Source organism: Sander vitreus, chromosome 24 (genome assembly GCF_031162955.1).
Source record: "Sander vitreus isolate 19-12246 chromosome 24, sanVit1, whole genome shotgun sequence".
NCBI classification, from domain to species: Eukaryota; Metazoa; Chordata; class Actinopteri; order Perciformes; family Percidae; genus Sander; species Sander vitreus.
The window spans coordinates 7,858,126-7,878,734 of NC_135878.1; the positions used below are offsets into that span (position 1 = coordinate 7,858,126).

Below are 20,609 nucleotides of genomic sequence, written 5' to 3' on the forward strand. Positions count from 1 at the left end.
TGAAATTGGACTAAAGATGAATCCAGGGTGACAGACTTTTGAATATACGCCATATTAGGACCAACAAGCAAAGTATGTCAGGACGGAAATTGTCAAAACCTATTGGCACATGTCATATTATCAGTTCACAAAAACGCCCAAATCTAATATGCTCTGGTCTGCATTCAGAACTCTGTTTGGTAGCTACTCTGCTACTGATCATTATGTACCACATACAGTGAACTACCACAGTGTTATTGATGTACTACCAATATTAATACTGTTATCAGTGAACTACTATTGTTGGACTGATGACTGACGCTCTGGTGCCACCTAGTGGTCATGAGGAACGACATACATCATATTTCTGTGATACCTGAGACACACACACACACACACACACTTATGTTTGTTTCACAATCTTTGTGGGGACCCATCATTGACATAATGCATTCCCTAGCCCCTTACCCTAACCTTAACCATCACAACTAAATGCCTAACCTTAACCCTTACCCTCACCCTAACCATAACCTAATTCTAACCCTAATCCTAAAACCAAGTCTTAACCCTCAAACAGCCCTTTAACCTTGTGGGGTCCAGCATTTTGGGCCCCACAAGACTGTGCAGACCCCACGAATATAGTAAAACAAGCACACACACACACACACATACACACCACAATCATGCACAAATTGACAGACTTGCCCTTCTCTCTTTTTCCCTCTCTCTTCTCTGTGTTGGTAAAACACACACACACACACACACACACACACACACACACACACACACACACACACGTAGGCAGAGGAAGACAGTCGCTGCATTTCAATGCCTATACAGTAAAAGATTAAGTATGTCCCAATACAAAAATACCAGGATGTCCTACTGCATTTGGTTGGATTTTGCAGTATGCAAACAAGCACACTTTTCTGGCTATTCTGACTCTCAGTCCTTTGCACAGCATATATGAGCAAGAGGGTCAAAGTTCAAGGCGCAATGTTATGAAGAAATATGTCCCAATTGTATGTACACTGAATGCAACAGTACGTACTTTTTAAGGGCAGCTGCAGCAAGTAAAAAGAAAAAGTATACAATTTGGAAATCAGCCAGTGTCATAGAGAGGCTGTTTGCTGTCCATGGTGCTGAAATGTTTTGGTTAAAGTGTTCTGACCTGCTTCTGACATCATGAAGCCTCAAAGCGACATCAGATTATTTTTTAATTGCATATGCTTCACCCTCTGCACTCAAGTCCTGTTTGGATCCACAATAACGTAGACAGAAATACTCAAATTCCATAAATTAATAGGACTTTCATTTATTTAGAATAGTTTGTAAACCAATAATTTCCTTTAAAAAGTAACACTAATAAAATACAGTAAATTCAGGCTACAAGTAAATACTACTAGTACCAATAATATATTCATTTTACATCTCATTTTATTTTTATATAACTTTTATTGCAAGCCTTTTTGAATGTAAGACTTTCACCACACCAGACTAACACACATACAGTATAACATCACAATCATAACAGTTGCAATATAGAAACAATCTATATTGGGATCAAAAGGCTTATCTCCTTGGGAAATTGATTGCAATCAGCATATTGAATGACAATCAACCTATTAGACAGTGAGATATCTTATATGCAAAGTTGACATTTGGGACTGACAGTGATGGAAATAGTTCAGGTCTTTGGGCACTTGAAGGTGACATGTACATTTCAAGAATACGATGGGGGTCCTACCCTGCCTTTAATAATCCACACAGCCAAAATAGACTGTTAGTTATCCATTGAAAGGACAGATTGGAAAAGGTTTTGGGACTTTCTTTAATATGCTTTTCCCCAGAAGAAAGGAACATTTAATTTCAGTATTCTTTGTGTCCAGCTGGGTCCCAGCCCAGCTTCTATTCTGGAGAGCTGGCTGACCTACATGCTGCACTGGAAAGACACATTTATTGGCTTGTGAAATTTAGGCAAAACTTAAATCCGAACATAACTTAAAAATAATAATACTTTGTCTGACTTTGTCTGCTTGTACATGCTAGTGCTACACCTGATACTTCCCCCACATACTGTTACATTGAGGAAGGAAATGTAAGTGGTACTCCTGTACAGTGTGTCCTGTAGTATAATCTTACAGCAGTCTCTGAAAGGTATAGGCACGTGTACAGTAGACAAACCAGACATGTGAGGCAGGTAGCCCTCCACTTTATCAGCCTGTCAATCTAGCCCACCTCTTGCATTTTTAAAGCAGAAAGCCTGCCACGAGCTGAATACAGACAGTAGCAGTGTATGGGTAAAGACGGTGAGTGGAGCAGGTTTCATTGTCTGCATTACCTTCCTATTATGAGTTTACATTCTTTACTTGTGTCAGTCTAAAATAAAATAATTATGATAGGGATGAAAAATGTTTCACAATTTTGCTGTATCCACAATGAATATGCGCTGTTCCCTAAAACAGGTAAAGTGATAATGTAGAAGGCAGGGTTGTTGCCACGTTTTATTCTCCATCCAGCCACCTGCTACCTTTTTTTCTTCTTTATTTTAAATCAGTAAGCTTTACAAGTATGCAAATAAACAGTAATACTTGTAACCATATATATAAGAAAATATACATAAAAGCAAAAGACAATTAAAATTTAATTAAAACATAAATGAAATAAAATAAAGTAACACAAAACATGCCAGGGGTCAGCAAAGAATAAATAGAAAATAAATTAAGTGAAAACATTAAATGGTGAGCACAATCTAAGTCTTAATATCTCTTTTGTTTTAAAGTTATTGTCTTCATTTATAGCACCATTCTTTCTTGAAAACATGAAAGAAAGGAGGTTTTACTTTGGCAAATTTACATTTATAAATGTAAAACTTTGCAAAGAATATAATGAGATTTATGAGAAAATACCAAAGAACACAATTTCCAGTAAAAGTTAAAGTTACAGATAATATTATCAGAGATTAATCTAAATATCTTGCCACAGTTTATGTTAATATTTACACATTTCCAGAATAGATGTGGACAACAGTTTTAGTTTTCAGTTTCAGTATGGGAATCACATAAGGCACATCAAATATCATTTTTGAATTTGACAAAAAAAGGACCTAACCGGGTAACATTAATATTAATGACTTTAAATGAACCTTCTTTAACCTTATTAATCAAAAGATTTTTTGTTGATAGTCCAAACTTTTTTTCCAGCAGAAATTGTTTACATGATTATTCCAATAAGTTATTCCAAGTGAAAAAAAAAACAATATTACATTGATATAGATTGATATAGAGCACTTATATACAGCCCTTAAACGTAACCTAAAAGTATATTTCTATTGTTCCATATAATAGCAGTGCAGTGGAAAATTGTTTTATTATCAATATGTAATTAGAGCGCAGCATAGGTATACCTAGAAATGCTGGTACCGGTTCCAGCCGACCGTCCACCAGTGACGCCCCCCGCCCCCCCCCCTCCACCCACACACCCCTCTTCACCGGCCCGTTAGGAGGATGACAGGTTGTTTTTGGGATCGCGTGTGTGACTGCTCGCTGGGCTCGTGGCTCCAGCAACGGTGTGAGAGCGCTCGCGCATTCAAATGTCAAATTACCCAGAACGACAATTACAGGGACATCCGGTCATTACTTTCAAAATAAAAATAGAATATAATTGATAGTTTAAGCTTTGAAACATATTTCTAAGTAAAAATGTTCTACGCCTTTCACGAAATGTTCGCTGTAGACTTTGAAAGGGAAAAACATGTTTAAAGAAGTTCCACAATACAGCCTTTATACAGGAAACTAGGTAAATGTTAAATGAAAACAGACACATTATAAAAGAGGACACCCTTTTGTGTCTTTACATAACACAGGATGAAACTGGGATACTGCAGGAGACATTTAGCCATGTAGCTGCCACTGTTAATGGTATTTTAAAGCAAATAGGCTATTCATAGTGTGGCTGATGTAAAAGGGGTGTAATGCATCGTTAATTTTACTAGCGCTGAAACTGTTAGTTGTATTCCTAGCTAGATAAAACAAAATCTTAATTTTTTTTAGATGAAATGATTTTGACCACTTGATGGCAGCAACAGGTAGCAAAATGACAGAAGATCAAAGAAGAATAGACTATAGGAATAGGCCTGTCTGTAAAGTGAGCCATTAATGTGGGCTATATAATCCATTCGAATAACACAAATCCCATTAAGCTTTCACTTTGAAAGTCCAACCGCCCTCTTTCCGGTGATGCTCTGGGTAACTCTCGCTAGTTTCACGCAGCTGGAGCAGCTCGCGGCTGCACGCGCGCCTCGCGCTTCTCTCAGTGGAATACAAACGGACGTTTTCAGAGGAGAGGACAGAATTTTTTTTCTGAGGCATTCTCCTTTTCTCCCTTTTTGTTTGTCTCGCCTGTTGACCATGGGAACAGAAACTGACAAACGACGTCCGGTAAAATCGGTTGGAGGAGCCGTTCAGTGACAGGTGCTGTTATCTGACTGACAGACACACCGGTGAAACGTGACGAGCAGGTAAACCGCTGTACGTTTCAAATCAATGGCCTGGGGAATAATGACACCAGAAAATATGCTTTAAGGTGAAGTGGTGTTTTTATTTTGGACTGTACCGCGTTGTGGCTGAAGTATGGGGCCGTTATAGCCGCTAACGCGGAGACTGGAGGTTTGTGTCTGGTTTTCTCTGCGCTCCGTCCTCTCCGGTGGACACAACTGAAGAGACTGGAGACACGGACGGAGACGGGGCTGTTTTTGTGTCGGCGGAGACATGGCAGCGGCCATCGCCAGCGGTTTGATCCGGCAGAAGCGACAGGCGAGAGAGCAACACGCCCACCGACCGACTCCTCACCGGCGGCGGAAGAGCCCCGGTAAGAAGCAGGGGCTGTGCAACGGGAACCTGGTCGACATCTTCTCCAAAGTCCGGATATTTGGTTTGAAGAAAAGGAGGCTACGGAGACAAGGTGTGGGGGGAAATGGGGGGGCGGACAAACGCGCACATGCATGCAGACAATTACATGCACGCAGATACATTGATATGCAGATGTGCGTCCTTCCACACAAATGCAAAAAGGCACACACGCTCATACACTTTTACGCGCGGCCACACAACCACCTTAATGCACTCCCTTCTGGTGCACAATCGCGCGCGCTCATACACGCGCACACACCCCAATACACACCACAATACACACCACAATCATGAACAAATTGACAGACTCGCCCCTCTCTCTTTTTCCCTCTCTCTTCTCTGTGTTGGTAAAACACACACACACACACACACACACACACACACACACACACACACACACACACACACACACACACACACACACTCATGTCCTGTAGTGCTGATGGTTCAGTAGTTTCCAGGTACATCCATTATTGAAGCCACAGATTAGTCTGTCTAGTCTCTCTCTCTCCCTCTGCCTGTTCTGCATTTCTACCTTGCTCTGTCATTTTCAGCTCATAATTTAGCTCTTATTTTGAAATTACACTTTGCTCAGTGTAATTCAGATTTTTCTCGTGGAATGAAAAATGAAAAGAAACAGGTTTTTGTTCATGTGGAGGTCAAAAAGTACAAATTTCCACTATTCAGATTGTGTGCCACTCAAATCCAGTTGTTCACTCAATGCACAGATAATTGATTAGATATCTCAGTGAATGCAGATTAATGAGAACGTTGTAATTGTGTGCTGTGGTTAGCGTTCAGTAGCAGAGGCGATAAGTGCTGTTGTAATCAATTGATTGTGTGAGAAACCAGCAGGTGCTTGTGAATGGAGGGATGGATGAAGGGAGGAGAGAAGGTGGCAGGAAATGAGAGGAGAGGCAGAGGAAGAGATAGAGGAGAGGTAGGAGTCATGAATTGGTTTTCACCAGTTTGGTCTGTTGAGTGACAGGAATATGTGGGATCTAAGAGCCAAATTCTAGAACCCCAATTCCTTTTCTTTCCTTTTCTAAACAGGCATTACAAAATATTTTATTTTTATTTTGATATATTTTGCATTCTGATGTGTTGTTTGATGACTGTGTGTGATGCCAGGCCTCGGAGTGGCCTGTGGGTCCAGAAGAATGACGTTGTCTCCTAAGTAAGCAGATTATATATAAATCACGCTGTCTTTTGGTCACCTTTCTCCCTACCTTACTGTAGATCTTCCCATCCCTTCTTCCAGCTACGTTCTACTTTTCCTCTCGTTTCCTCCCTTCAGGAGAAACAGACCAACAGCTTCCTCTCCTCTATCTTACCATCCTGTTTTTGCCACGTCTTTAGTTCCTCTGCATTTTTATTCCTCCCTTCTCTTCCTTTTTTCCCTTTTTGTCATCCCTCATTTCTTCTCGTCCTTTTGACCCTTTTTCCTATACCGCTCTTCTTATATCATCCAATTCTCCCTCCCTACCTTAGATCTTTTCATCCTCCTTCCAGCTTTGTTCTCTTCTTTCCTTTTTAGAGAAGAATAGATGACAAAAACCTCCTCTCCTCTCACCTTCCTTTTTTTCTTTTGCATTCTTTCCTTGTGTATCACCTTCAGTCCCTCTACATTTTTATCTTTCCTTTTTCTCCTTTTTGTCACTCTTCTCCCCTACCTCATTTCTTTCCCTCTTCTCCCCCTCATTTCCCTTCCTCCTCTCCATCCTTATCTTCCCTTCCTACCTTAAATCTTTTCATCCCTTCTTCCAGTTTCATGTTGTTTCTCTCCTCTTCTCCCTCTCTTTCATTTTGTCTCCTCCTCTTCTCATGTCTTTGCTTCAGTTCCTCTACATTTTATTCCTCCTTTCTCTTTTTCCAATTTTTGTCAGCTTTCTCTCTTACCCTCTTTCTTCTCCCCCTCCTTCTCCGTTCATCACATTTCTTCAGCCAATCATCCCCACATACCTTAGATATTTTCATCTCTACTTCCAGCATCATTTTACTTTTTCCTTTCTCCCTTCTTCCCTACCTCCCCCATTTCCCTCCATTCGTCTCTCCCAGCTGTGAGAGCTGCTGGTGAAAGCTTGGCAACATCCACAATCTCTGTGCTGTGTGTGTGTGTGTGTGTGATTTGCCAATATCCCCTACTGTCTTCCAGAGGTTTTGTGAAGGAGAGACCGACTCAAAATGATCTGCAGCCTTCATTACTAGATCAAAGATGTGGTTCAATACAGCTCAAATTTGCATGCTTTTATCAGGTAGAGTTAGACTGACATGGAGCCAAAATTGGCTTTTTGGAGAGTTCACGGCACTGGTGTGGGAGGATTTTACTCAACAGTATTTAAATCCTGCAGTGAAATCAGCCTCATTTAAGAGCTGCTACTCAACCTAAAACTACTTCATCAGTCTGACTTTGAGTGGAGCATTTGATTACGTCATAATGGACAAGAGTTCCCCGCCAAAGTGAGGAAACACACCACAAAATATTGGCTTTTAGTAGCTTTAGTACAAAAAATAAATCATGCAGCCTCAAATAATTCTCATTGGCTAAGACACAACACCAGCCAGGGAAGGTATTCTGGTACATGCTGCCACTGAAATGCATCTGTAATATATCTATATTTTACAGGGTTATATAAGCCAAAAGAAAGACAGTTAGTTATAAATATAGTTATAAATACAAAACTGGGCTGCAAAGTACAATCTCCTCTGAGCCTCCAGGCCTAATTCAGTAACATTTGACATTATGTTTTACAAATGAACATGTCATAGACGAAATATAAAGAACATGACACATTCTACACAAAGAAAACAGACAATAAATTTCCAGCAGCTTTCTCTGGCCGTGCTTCACAAAAACAAGGACGAAGAGATTGAAATGTGTCTGATTTCAGTCTGTCTGCAGTGGGCAGTGTGTGCTGACTTCTGTTGTGCTCTGACAGATGGATGCTGGGCAGGTAAACCTTGAATCATAAAGCAGCAAGAAATATCACAGCTGTCAGTTGGAAGGATGTTTTCTTCATGCTTGCAAGGTTGGACTGTCATTTTCATAGGAAAGTGGAAAAACTACTTTTCTCGGAGCTAATTGAAGCTCAAAAACCCTTAAACCACAATTATGTTTCAGTTCCAGGAAGGTTGTGGTGGTGGGTCGGGGCGTGAAGTATCCACGCGTCGTATCTTCATGTGACGCTAACGAGAAGAATAAGATTAAGTGCTGGTTAGGCGCTGCAGCTGAAAAAGTTGTGTTGCGCCCTCACCCATGGTCATGAACTCTGCGTAGTGACCGAGAGGATGAAAATATGGATATGTCAAAAATAAGGATTCACTGCTGAGATGAGGAGTTCAGTGATGCGAGAGGACATACAAGTCGAGTTGCTGCTCCTCACATTGAAAGGAACCAGTTGTGCTTTTTCAGGCCCCTGGTAAGGATACTCCAGTGGAACTTGGGCTTAATAAAATACATACAGTAGCTCAATATGTAGCTCTGTGGTTAACACTGTCACCTCTGTTGTCTGTATGTTATCCTGATGGACTGGCTATCTGTACAGGGTGTTCCGTCGCCTTTCAATCAATGCATAATAGTAAGCAGTTAAAGCAGATTAAGGACTTTTTTTTTTATTTTTTAGTGTAAATTAAAAACAAATTGCGCCATTGCTGCAATATTAGAGTTGATGTACATTTACTGTGTCTGAACAAGATCTGAATGGTCTATCTGTGTTTTAACATGAAATCCACCCTTTTCAGCACCCTAAAGGTGCTGACACAACAAGGAGATGGTCGGCTGTGAGCGTCCGTAGCCATAGCTTTGCAGTGTGTCACGCACCGTTGCTACTCATCGACTTTAAACCCTCTTTTTCGGTCGATTCAACAGATGAGCTTTGGGGATGTCGGTAAGAGGAATCCGTCTGATTGCCTATTCAGCTTAAGCGAATTAGTGCACGAGAAGAAAAAGGGTAGTGAGGAAAGCTAACAAATGACTGTCGAGAGGGCACACACAGAAGGCTTTTTCATCTTCATCTCATCCTTAACTCATCTGATCAATCAAATACACACAGAGCTGTCAAAACTGGAAAACAAATATGTTTGAATGTTCCTTTTAACAAGCTCTGAGAACTGAGCCCCCTAGCAAGCAAGCTACCTAACTATGCAGCGGGCGGCCACTAAATTAGTAAAACTAACAACCTAATGTTTCATTCACACACTGTTGCCACATTGTAGGAAAGCACATTGCTATTGCCAGATGAGTGACAACTTTATTAGGCTCATTTTCTGTAACAAGTGTAGCATGAAGGCATTGTTGGGTGGAATTAGCAAGCTAGCTAACTAGCCAGCCATCCGCAGCGGTCTGCTCGGTCGAGACTTCTTTGCCGAGCCTGGGAAATGGACAGTCTGGTTAGCCGTCTCCTGGTGTCTGCTGTCGTCTTGGCCGAGAGCCAAGCAGAGGGACCGTAGGCTCTGTGCTGCCGCTGCTGATTCGGGCAAACGCTGTTTTTGTTGGATGTATCATAGCAACTGTTTATATATCCGGTTTCCCTTTTTGAATGACAAATACATTACCGCTGCCTGCTGGCATGGAAAGTTATTTCCTTTCACGCAGGCGCAGAATGTACGTGCTAGTTGGCCGTCGACTGTAGTTGTTTAGGTGTGTTCAAGTGCAACTTTTTGGCCAAGACACAGGCGACCTAAGGAGACATGAGGCGACGCCACAGTCAGCCTTTGTTGCCACTTTGCTGTCTGCTTGGTGTGTCAGCACCTTAAGTGTTTCTCTAATCACAAATCACTCTGATGTAAATGAGGATGAAATTGTTGCATTCAGTTGCTACTTGTGAATTCTTCACTTGGGTGCTGTTGTTTAGTGAGATGGTGTATGTGAAAGATTGAGAAAGGTCTTTTAATGCATTGCTTGTATGAGACACCCATGTTGATATTTTATACTGTGTTAAACACTGTATTGAGACTCAGACTGGGGCGAATTAACAGACAATATGACATGTCAAATCAGCGTGGCCGCCTGACGGGCTGACTGATTGAATCAGATCACATTTTGATGAAAATATAGCTGTTTGTGTGTGTGCACTGTATGTGTATGTGTGTGTGTGTGTGTGTGTGTGTGTGTGTGTATGTCTGTGTGAAATGGGGGAATACCCTTTCATTGGAACAGTCTGGAATCTCATGCCGTTGCCATGACAACACAAGAATGGGAATTTCCCTAGTAACAGACAGGATGTGGAGATACTGGGAAAGGTAGGAATATCACTTGCTTGAGGGCCAGCGGTTGGGCATGTCAGGTTGGAATATGAGTAAATGGATAACTGGATGTTAGATGGATGGATAAACACATAAGTAGATGATGAGTTGATGCTAAGTGGATGCAGCAGGACAGTCCCCTGTTGAGAATTATTGATTTTTCATCCGTCACAGCAGGGAGTTATGCGAACACCAACAATAACACCGTCTGATTCTGTAATTATACTCATAATAGGGCTGGATGTCTGTGATTAAAAATCAATACCTGGATAAATGATATCACATAAGATAAATATATCCTTTCATGTGTTTGTCTAATCAGTTACCAGTTAAATATACTGGATTAGACTGAGTTGATTGATTAAACCTCTGGTTAGTTGTGATTGGTTGTTTTAGTTATTCTCACTTTAACTCTAAAACTATTTACAAATTTGAGTAAATCTAGGTTGATACAAGATCCATAATATTGGTAATTGGATACACTTGGTTTATTGTCCATAGTCATATGGACATAATAACCAAAACCTTTATTCTCCATATCTCACTTTGAGAAATATAAATGTTTTTCTACAAACCCTGTTTGAAAAATAAATGCGTGGACTTGAAAATTCCCATCGGCTGAGTCACAACACCAGCCAGGAAAGGTACTTTGATATGACATGCTGCCACTGAAATGCACCTGCTGTAATATATCTATATCAGACAGGTATAACCCAACAGAAAGACAGATTTATAAATGCAAAGCCGGGCTGGAAGGTACATTCTCCCCTGTGCCACTGCATCTATTTTAGTAACATTTAAGATATATGTTTTATAAATTAACATGTCATAGATGAAATATAAAGGACATGACACGTTTTGGGAAAAAATAAGAGACAATAAATGACATTTCCAGAGGCTTCCTCTGGTAATGCGTCACACAAACAAGGATGGAGAGATTGAAATGTGACTGATTTCCGTTTCTTTGCAGTGGGCAGTGTGTGCTGACTTCTGTTGTACTCTGACAGACTGATGCTGGTCAGGTAAACTTTGAATCATAAAGCAGTAAGAAATATCACAGCTGTCAGATGGAATTATATTTACTTAATGCATGAAAATACAGACTGGACTGTAGGAATAAACAACCTAAGTCGTTGTATGGTTTTGAGGACTTGTTGGTTTGTGAACAGGGCTGCAACTATCAAATATTTTCATTATCAATTAGTATGCCAATATTTATGTGTCAGAAAGAATGAAAAACCATCCATCCTATCCCAAATATATCTTAATTTACATAATTTCATATTCTGATTTCCAATAGCCTTGCACCCCCATGTGATGTGCGTGTAACTACGCTCCTCCTGGTGGTAGATCCTATGCTATCATATGTAATAGCTGTCCTTCTAATCTAACTGAGATTTATTATTGGCTGCACCACACAACATGCTACAGTAAGTAGTGTGCTGGGAGTTTTGTCAGTTTGAGTGCTGGCTGCAAGCTTCACCGCTCCTCTTCCCTCCTTCCCCCCTGCTGCACAAGATGGATCCTTCACAAAGATGGAAAACACCCCTGCCTCTCTCTTTCTCTCTCACACACACTAAAAAATCTGGGTCACTCTTTGCTTTTTTCTGTTCCCTGTGCATTTAGGGTATACCTTTATTCATTCACACTCACACACATATGTTCAAAGGGGATTCCCACACTGCTTTCGCAAGCGCCGACGAAGGTGAAGTCACTGATATTTTATAGAGGGAGAATGGGTGTGGTCACATCACATGTAAGTGTGTGTGAGCGGCCATATTAAATAATCAGTGTCACCAACCAAGGACCTACCAATGTGAGTGTGTTTTTGTTGAAAAAGGGTGCTAATCTGCAGAAGGGGTGATGGAAGTAATGATGATAAAATGGAACAAATGTCTGTCTGTACCTGCACAACCATCCAGATCTTCAGTCTTTTTTCTTTCTATCCTTCTATCAGTCTCTCACTCTCCATCTTTATCTAGTGACTCAGTCGGTCTTTGTCCCTCAGCTCCTTCCCAAACTCTTTGTCAGTTGTAGTTTTAATCATTTTCTTTTTACTTCAGTTGTTTTGTATTTGATGTTGAGAGGCAAGAACCAAACTGAGAGGCAAAGTGACTGCTGTTTAATTACTGTAAAGCAAGATGGATGAACACTGCATTTAGTGACTAATAATTAGAAAATTAGAATGGGAACAACAGTGATTTCCTTGTGTTTGTTATATTAAATCTGTAATGATGTAAACATCTAGATTTCAACCATTGTTGATTTAAGAATTTGTGGCAATAACCTGTATTTTTAATACAGTATAGTTCTCTGCCTTAAGACATTATAGATGATGTGCTTTAGGTGGGGAGAAACCATTAGAGATCCACAGTTATCTTGAGTTTTGTTAAAGGGAATCGTACCTACAAACCAATAGATAGCTAGTAAACAGAATATGGGAGCTACTAAGCCATTACGAAGCTGCCCGACACCATCAAAGGTTCAAAAATAATTTATCAGCGTTATTGAAATGGAACGATGACCATGAAGGAAAGATTAGTCCAAGAATCCTGTAGTGGATTGGATGTGCCCGACTAGTCTCTGCACATGAAATCCCTCAGGATGCATATGGTCGCATGCGGTCACATTGTTCTTTAATGGCAAACTGTAGTGTATCTCAAACGTGCCCTCCAGGATTTGTGCAAAAATTGATTTGTGGGGATGAATTTGTAGATAAATCCTTTTGTTGAAGCTGAAAAAAATGAATACCAATTTTGCCTCATTTTATTCTTTTGCTTGTTCTGAAGGGCTGTACTTATTTGATGATCCATTCTTCTCAACTATTCTTTCCTGTGTCTTTGTCTGTGTCTGTGTTGTGTAGAACCACAGCTGAAGGGCATAGTGACCAGGTTGTTCTGCAGGCAGGGCTTCTATCTCCAGATGGGCCAGGATGGAAGTATGGACGGGACCAAAGACGACAGCACCAACTCTTGTAAGCAGACATACACACACACACACACACACACACACACACACACACACCACAATCAGGTGTACCAATATATTACAGTACATTTGGCAGAGAATATGCCAAGAGTTGCTAGATGTGTGTAAGAGTTGCATTGTGATTTTTCTTTACAATGCAAGAATGTAGTGCAGTGCAGCAAGTACCTGAAAAAGAAAGAACTGAAGAGAAAATCGGTGCTCAAACCCAAAGTTTCATCATAGCAAAAGAAAAGACATGTAAGTCTCTCTCAAGGGCAAATAGCTATTTAGAGATCTCATCTGATTTGATGAAAGTTGAGAGATACCTTTTTTTTCTCTGTGAGAAGAAGAGGCCAGCAGGAAACATTTAATGAATCTTAGTTATTATAGAGATAATTAATGTTAATTAAATGTTAAAGTAGGATCAAGTTCCTCCATTTACAAGGAAATTTCAGAGAGCACACCAACTGGTAGACTGAAAGTGGCAAGTGGCTGCTCAGAGAATTTAGTTTTTTAAGGCCTAGTTTTTTAGACCTCTGCACCCAACACTGCCCTCAGGGAGAAGCTGCAGATGGATGGCTTACTGATTAATGTAGCCGTTGCTATATTCTGATGTGCTAGGCTGAGAGAAAATCAAACGCTAATCAGTAAACACCACAGCGGGCGACTCACTGGTTCTAAGTGTCCTTTCCACATTGTTGGAAATTGCGGTTTACTGGTTACTCTCTGCCGTCTGCATGTTGTAGCGATGTCCCACTTGTTTACTATTATTTTCTTTTCTTTGGCAAATGTCTTTACATCACCATTATTTAAATGTCTTCCACAGATCAAACAGAATATACTGCAGCTCACACTTGTTGCCAAGCTACATTTTTCATTTGTCAGTTTTTGGCTGAGCCGTGTTCAGCAGAGGGGAGACATCAGTGACATTTCCTGCAGCATTTAAAAGGAAGGTTGTTACCTTCTCTAATCAGCTGGCTGCATATCTTTATGCTAATGAAGGCTGTGCATGAGCGTGATGGTGGTTTAGAAAGTGTGATATTTATCGAGGATGATTACTCGCAGGTGTACTTACGCACATTTAAATTTCTTCTGCTCCACTCTGAACACTGTTGGTTGTTAGAGACCATTTCTATGTAACCTTGATTAAAGAGGGCTCTGATATCCCAGGTGTAGTCAGCCCTTGATTAGAAAGAAAACCAGCACGGCTGTTGGTCCCAAATAGCACATTTATTTTCACAGCCTTCATAACAGGTCATTTTCTAGTTATTTTGTAATTTTATAATACATCAACTACACAATATGTGTATTTCCTTTTGCATAGAATAAAAAAAATGGCATTGACTGTCTTTAGCTGGTGTGTCTTTTAAAGTTTTGCAGTGGCTCAATAAAGTCTTCGATTCAATCTATCACCACAAAAATCTTTGCATTAATTCAATCATCATTTCAGAGAGGGCAACAGCCTTCAAAACGTTACACCACTTGGCTTTAAAGGATTAATTAGATTATAATTAGATAATAGAGCCAAGTGTGCTTAGAGTACCATATTTTCAACACATGAGTGGGTTAGTTGTGTAAGCTAATATGGGCATTGTTAGACAAACTGAAGAAATATTCAAGATATGAACTGTTTACAGTGAGGTCTGTGGATTATCAAGAAGAACTCAGAATGTTTTAGAAAAGATGGGCTGCAAATGTTTTTTTTTATGTTTTGTGCAGCACAAACAACATTCTGTTCATCTCCATTGTGATGACAGAAAGGAGGCAGACATTTCAAAAGCTGGGTAAATGAAAGCAATGAATGAATTTCAGTTTACTGAAAAATGCAGCAGTTCAGCTTTTTCCAGGCATCAAACTCACAACATGAAACAATTAACATCTTATACTCGAGCCACGGGCTGTAACCACCAACCGAAGACAATTACACCATCAAAAATGGATGAAAACATCCCCAAAATGCTTTGCAAACCAGCTTAGGTTTTAAATGCTGTGGTTCAAGTAGAAAAATATGTTTTTTATGAACTCAGATTCTAGTGCAACCCATCCTCCACTTACTCCACAGGTTAATCCTGAGATGTATTTTGACTTTGTTGTATGCTGCATCATTTAATAAAGCAGCAACTGGTAAATGTAAACATTTAACACATTTACCTTGGCAATTGTGTTCGTTTATTGAAACATTTTCATTGAAACATTACATTTGAATGTGTAGTAACATCCTGAATGTAGAGAGAGAGAGAGAGGCAGCATTCACCTGGAATTTAGTTTGGCATTGTTTCTGTCATAACAAGTCGACTGTATGAGCTGTCAGCAGGCTAATCAATAACTCTGAAATAATAAAAGGCATACAGATTAAAGCGAGGGAGACGTTCATGTGTAATGATGGCCAATAATCAACAGAATATTTGTCCCATTAGAGAGAAGCTAGGTACTGGCTTATATCACGATGGAAATATAATAATAATAATAATTATCAACCTCATTATAGTGTTTTTATGTTTTAAAGCTAAGTATCAATTGCTCTTTTATTGCAGCTCCCCCATCATTTTGTAATGTGAGTTTTGAAAGCTCAGAGGTTTTCTTCATTTGATTGGAGTATTTGCTCATTTGTTATGTTAATTTCATGTTAATTCAGACTTTTTCTGAATAGATGTTTGTAAAGAACTTCTGCTAACTTTCTAAAGGCTTGCTCACACACTTTCAAATGTCATGCAAAACAACATTTTTTGTTTTTACTTCCAACAAAGTCAGTAAAAGTAATCCATTACTGTCACCAAAAAGCTGCCAGCTGAGGCTTCAAAATACTAGTAAAAAACAAAAATATCTCATAGGTAGAACAAATCGAAAAAGATACAAGACAGTAAGGGATTGCAGGAAGTGAACAAATACACCCGTGACACTAGCATTGTCCTTTAAAATACCTGCCTGAGGCTATAACGGTGTGATCAGCTGTCTGCTCCTTTACCATCACTGACTGCTGTTCTTCAAATAACACTGACCCGATGGAGCTGAGAGCATGAATGTGCCTTTGAACGAGACAAGAAAAATAAACAAGAATAGGCTGATATTAAAATGTTGTGGAAAAATGACCAAGGTCAAAATATAATACACAATGCCTCAGGGCCTCATGCAGGAACATTTTCATATTCTTATCCATCATAGGTGATGCAATGGTCAGGTGCAATGGAGGATGTTCACAGTTCTATTATATATATATATATATATATATGTGTGTGTGTGTGTGTGTGTGTATATATATATAAAGCCTATATAACACATTAAACATGGAATATGAACTTGGTGTAATAATTGTGCTTTATGGTCATTTATGTATTTTGTCACCTACATCAAATTTGCAAGCTCAGTTTGTGGCTAAGAGAGGGGCTATCACTTCAATATGTTTCTACATGTTGGGTTTTAATGAGGTCAGAAGAAATAAATATATATTTTAAAAGAACAAAATTGGTCTTTTGGACAAAGGAAGTAAAGTCAATGTCAACACAACACAAGAGTTAAGTTTTTAGTTTTTCTGATTTCTTTTTCTCATTCCGATTGAGGCATTATAATTGGATAAAAAAGGCACACAACTTCTACATGACTCGACTACAATAAGACTAAAATGAAATAACTTGAATACACATTTATACTCCCTTTTGTGGAGGCAAAAGTGTGGCAAAAATTAAAAATACAAAATGAATGGGTCTGAACAAAGATAAGAAAAGTTTGGAACTTGCCACTATCTTTGTCCAGGGCAACTAATATAGCTTCCATTAGTGACTTTCTGCTGGCAAAAATGGACAGTGGTGGGGCGACCTCTAACTCACCCAGTAAGAGCGTGCGCCCCATGTAGGCTGAGTCCTCTGCAGCGGCCCGGGTTCGGGTCTGGCCTGCGGCCCTTTGCTGCGTGTCATCCCCCATCTCTCTCCCACCTTTCCTGTCTATCCACTGTCACTATCAAATAAAGGGAAAAAGCCCCAAAAATAATCTTGTTGTATGGGCGGGGAAAGGTCTGACCACAGTAAATCAATTATTTGAGGGTATGACGTTCAGGGTTTTTCCCCAACTTCAAGCCCCATATGGTAATGCAAGCTAATGAATTGTTCAGGTATTTTCAAGTACGTCACTACCTGAGGACATAAGTAATGGGAAAAAATGTAAGCTTCGCCATCTAATTTTGAACAGTATTGGATTGAAGTGGTGGAGAACCAAACCCACTGTAGTAAAATTATATCATGTTTGTACAGCAGAATTTGTTTGTAATACATTAGATGTGAGAAATAAATGGGAACTGGAGGCCAATACCATAATCCCAGATGATGAGTGGGAAAAGTCCTGGGTGTCTTGGCATAAATGCCTAAATAGTCCAAATTGGAGGGAATTTGCATGGAAGTTGAGAATGCGGTATTTCAAAACACCCTTTGTAATATATGGCTTTGACAAAAGGGTCTAGTCCCCTCTGCTGGAGATGGTGTGGAGCAGGGTGGGAAATTAGGGTGGTGACTTTGCATGGTATACCAGCCGTGGTGCCGCTGCAAAATAGCGTCGGGAAGGAACTTGTTTTGGTGTTTTAGTCGTGCAGCAGAGTAACTCATTTGATTGGTTTTCAGCGCTAGTCCGTGACACGTATAGCTGAGCTGAGGGAAAGGAAAATTATCGGTTAAAAAAAATGTGGTGACAATTGGGTGCCTGGGTAGCTCACCTGGTAGAGCCCATATATAGAGGTGTACTCCTCGACCCAGCGGCCGCGGGTTCGACTCCAACCTGTGGCCCTTTGCTACGTGTCATTCCCCCTCTCTCTCCCCTTTCAAGTCTAAGCTGTCCTATACAAATAAAGGCCTAAAATGCCCCAAAAATATAAAAAAATAATAAAATTAAATGTGGCGACATATCCCCGGTGTTAAGAGGCCCGCCGCGGAGTCAGCGGTAGCTATGAATGTACAAACTGTTGAGGGCGAAGTAAAGAAAAAGAGAAGGTTCTTTTCGAACAAGTGGTGCATTGATGACGAAGGGAAAACGAGGGAATGGTTAGCCTACCTTCCCAACGACCAGTCCATGCACTGTACATACTGTCAAACCTACGCGTCGTCAGAAAATGCAAACAATTTGTTCGTTAGAGGAACAACTAACCTTAAATTAGAGGCAATAAAAGACCACGAGTCATCCAAGTCTAATATCAAGTGCACTTCCATACAGCTGGCGAAGACGGGACCCCGGGAGCAGAGTTTGACAATAAAGGCTATCTGCTCTATGCAGTCGGCACAGTTGGACCGAATGAGAATTCTATTCAGAAACGTCCATGCAATCGGCAAAAAGGGCAGACCTTTTTCACATCACTTTTTATTTGCCTATATTAATAAAATATGTATTAATAATACAAAATAATATATTGAAGCAATTCAAAATATTCTAGTGCACTTTCTTTTATAAATTTGAATTCTGGAAAAAGTGGCTGGTAAAAAATATAAGTGGCTGGTAAAATTGGACTTTTGTAAGTTCATTTCCCACCCTGGTTTGGAGTAATTGAAGATTTGTCACACACCTTTTGGGACTGCCCAAACTTAAAGTATTCTGGTAGGAGGTCATGAGTACATGTAGAGATATTGGAGTTGAATATAATGGTTGAACCACAGATAATCATTTTAGGGAACACACATCTAAGAGGATTTGGGAAAAAACTAACTGTAAATGCTCCGAGTTCTGGTGTTCTTAGCCCATAAAATGATTACGAGGAAACTGGCTTAAATCCCACCCACCCACTTTAGACCAATGGATCCAAAGAGTCAAAGCTGTCAACTATGGAAAATATAACAGCAAACCCACAGTTCAGGGTGGACCTTTATTTAGAGAGGTGGTCACCTGTTATACAGGATACAGCAAACTGAATAGAGTAAAATTTTAACTGGTCACTTTCAATTAGGAAGGTAACTCTTCACCTCTTATCTTTTCTTAGTGTTATGTCTATTTTTGTGTGTGTCATTTCATGTCAATACTATCTGTATCTGTCCCATGTGAGACTCTTTGTCAAGGATCTTGTTTAAATAAATGTTCAAAAAACAACATTTATATTGTTTATATAAAGCTTGGTTACTGTGATGATATATATGCTGAGATACTGTATATAGATTATAGTCCCACCCCTTCAGGAAAATAGAAAATAACTGGATATTTGGTATTGATTGTTGACTTCTTATGTTATTACATAGATTACTTTAATGGTCTGAATTTTCTGCCCTATGAGTAGCCCCTCAAGGCCGAGAGTTAGGGTTAACTGAGCAACAGACCTGACATTTCAGTTGTCAAAGCACTGTACAGTACATCAAGAACAGAAACACACAGACGAAAACTCATTTTGTCTGTTTTTGTCCTCAGCTCTGTTTAACTTAATTCCTGTGGGTCTGAGAGTCGTGGCCATCCAATCAGTCAAGACTGGCCTCTACATCGCCATGAACGGAGAGGGTCACCTCTACTCATCGGTGAGCATGCACGCACGCACGCACGCACGCACGCACAGAGAGAGAGAAACAGACACATAGACACAGACACATACTGTACGATATCCAAGCATGGGCACACAAGGATGAGAAATTCCCAAAGGAGGATGTCCACAAGACGTGTTTTGTTTCAGTATTTTTACCTGTGTCTATTGTGCTCAGCACTGTGCCGTGCATCTGTTTTTTTGTGTATAGTGGGCAGTCCTGCTAAAGGGCCTAATGTTTCATTTTTGGAAAATTATGGGGCCTAATTGCAAACCATGTGTTGCTCATCCAGGTCCCGAGTGTTTGGTTTTAAGCTGTGGTGATTATTTGTGGGAGACAAATGGAAGCCTGTTTTGACAAACCTCTGGTCATTTAAAAGACCTTACTTTATCTACAGGCGTAAGGACAAATAAATGGCTTGCAATGATTTAGGAAGGTACGTCTGTTGACTTTAGTTGTTCAACTAAAAGGAAGGAGGTGAAATCATGTATTTGTAACTGTCTTTGCTAAATAAAAGTAGGCATAGTGTGCAAGGTGTTTATTTTCTTGATTAATCATTAGATCTATAACCTGTCAGAAAATAGTGTTCCCAGAGCCCAAGGTGACCACTTAAAATAGCTTGTTTTATCCAATATACAGTCCAAAACCAAAAGATATTCAGTTTACTATCATAGAAGACAAAGAAAACCATCAAATATTCCTATTTGAGAGGCTGGAACCAGTGATTTCTTTTTTTATTTGTTTTGCTAAAACGAATAAGTGATTGCAGAATAACTTTCTTGTTTCAGCTCTAGTGCAAAGTAAGATTTGTCTCTTTATTCAAGTGTAGCTATCTGCATCCTGAAAACAGGTTTTGAGCTGAGATAAAACGGTCATCGGCCCGGTTGACATGATATGGTCATCTCATTTAATTATGCTGCTCAGAGAAACCATTGTATGATTTTAGTACAACTCCTGTCAGTTAGCCAGTGTACAGACCATTATATTCACTGTGTCCGGGGACCCGGGTCTGTCTACTCTGTCTGAAGGACGG

At 39.9% G+C, this 20,609-nt stretch overlaps 1 protein-coding gene across 4 annotated transcripts in view; it reads left to right on the forward strand.

Moving 5' to 3' along the window:
• The window catches only part of LOC144512709 (fibroblast growth factor 14-like), a 64,220-nt gene that overhangs the window by 26,253 nt on the left and 17,358 nt on the right, over nucleotides 1–20,609 (forward strand). Inside the window, exons 1-3 of one of the 4 annotated variants that reach the window (XM_078243586.1) lie at nucleotides 4,237–4,258; nucleotides 12,997–13,107; nucleotides 19,470–19,573. In XM_078243586.1, coding sequence (XP_078099712.1) covers nucleotides 13,056–13,107; nucleotides 19,470–19,573 — 156 coding nt within the window. In that variant the 5' untranslated portion in view covers nucleotides 4,237–4,258; nucleotides 12,997–13,055. Of the gene's footprint in view, nucleotides 1–4,236; nucleotides 4,259–4,748; nucleotides 4,942–11,015; nucleotides 11,041–12,996; nucleotides 13,108–19,469; nucleotides 19,574–20,609 lie in introns of those variants that run through there. The other 3 variants (XM_078243583.1, XM_078243584.1, XM_078243585.1) reach the window with 3 other exon arrangements.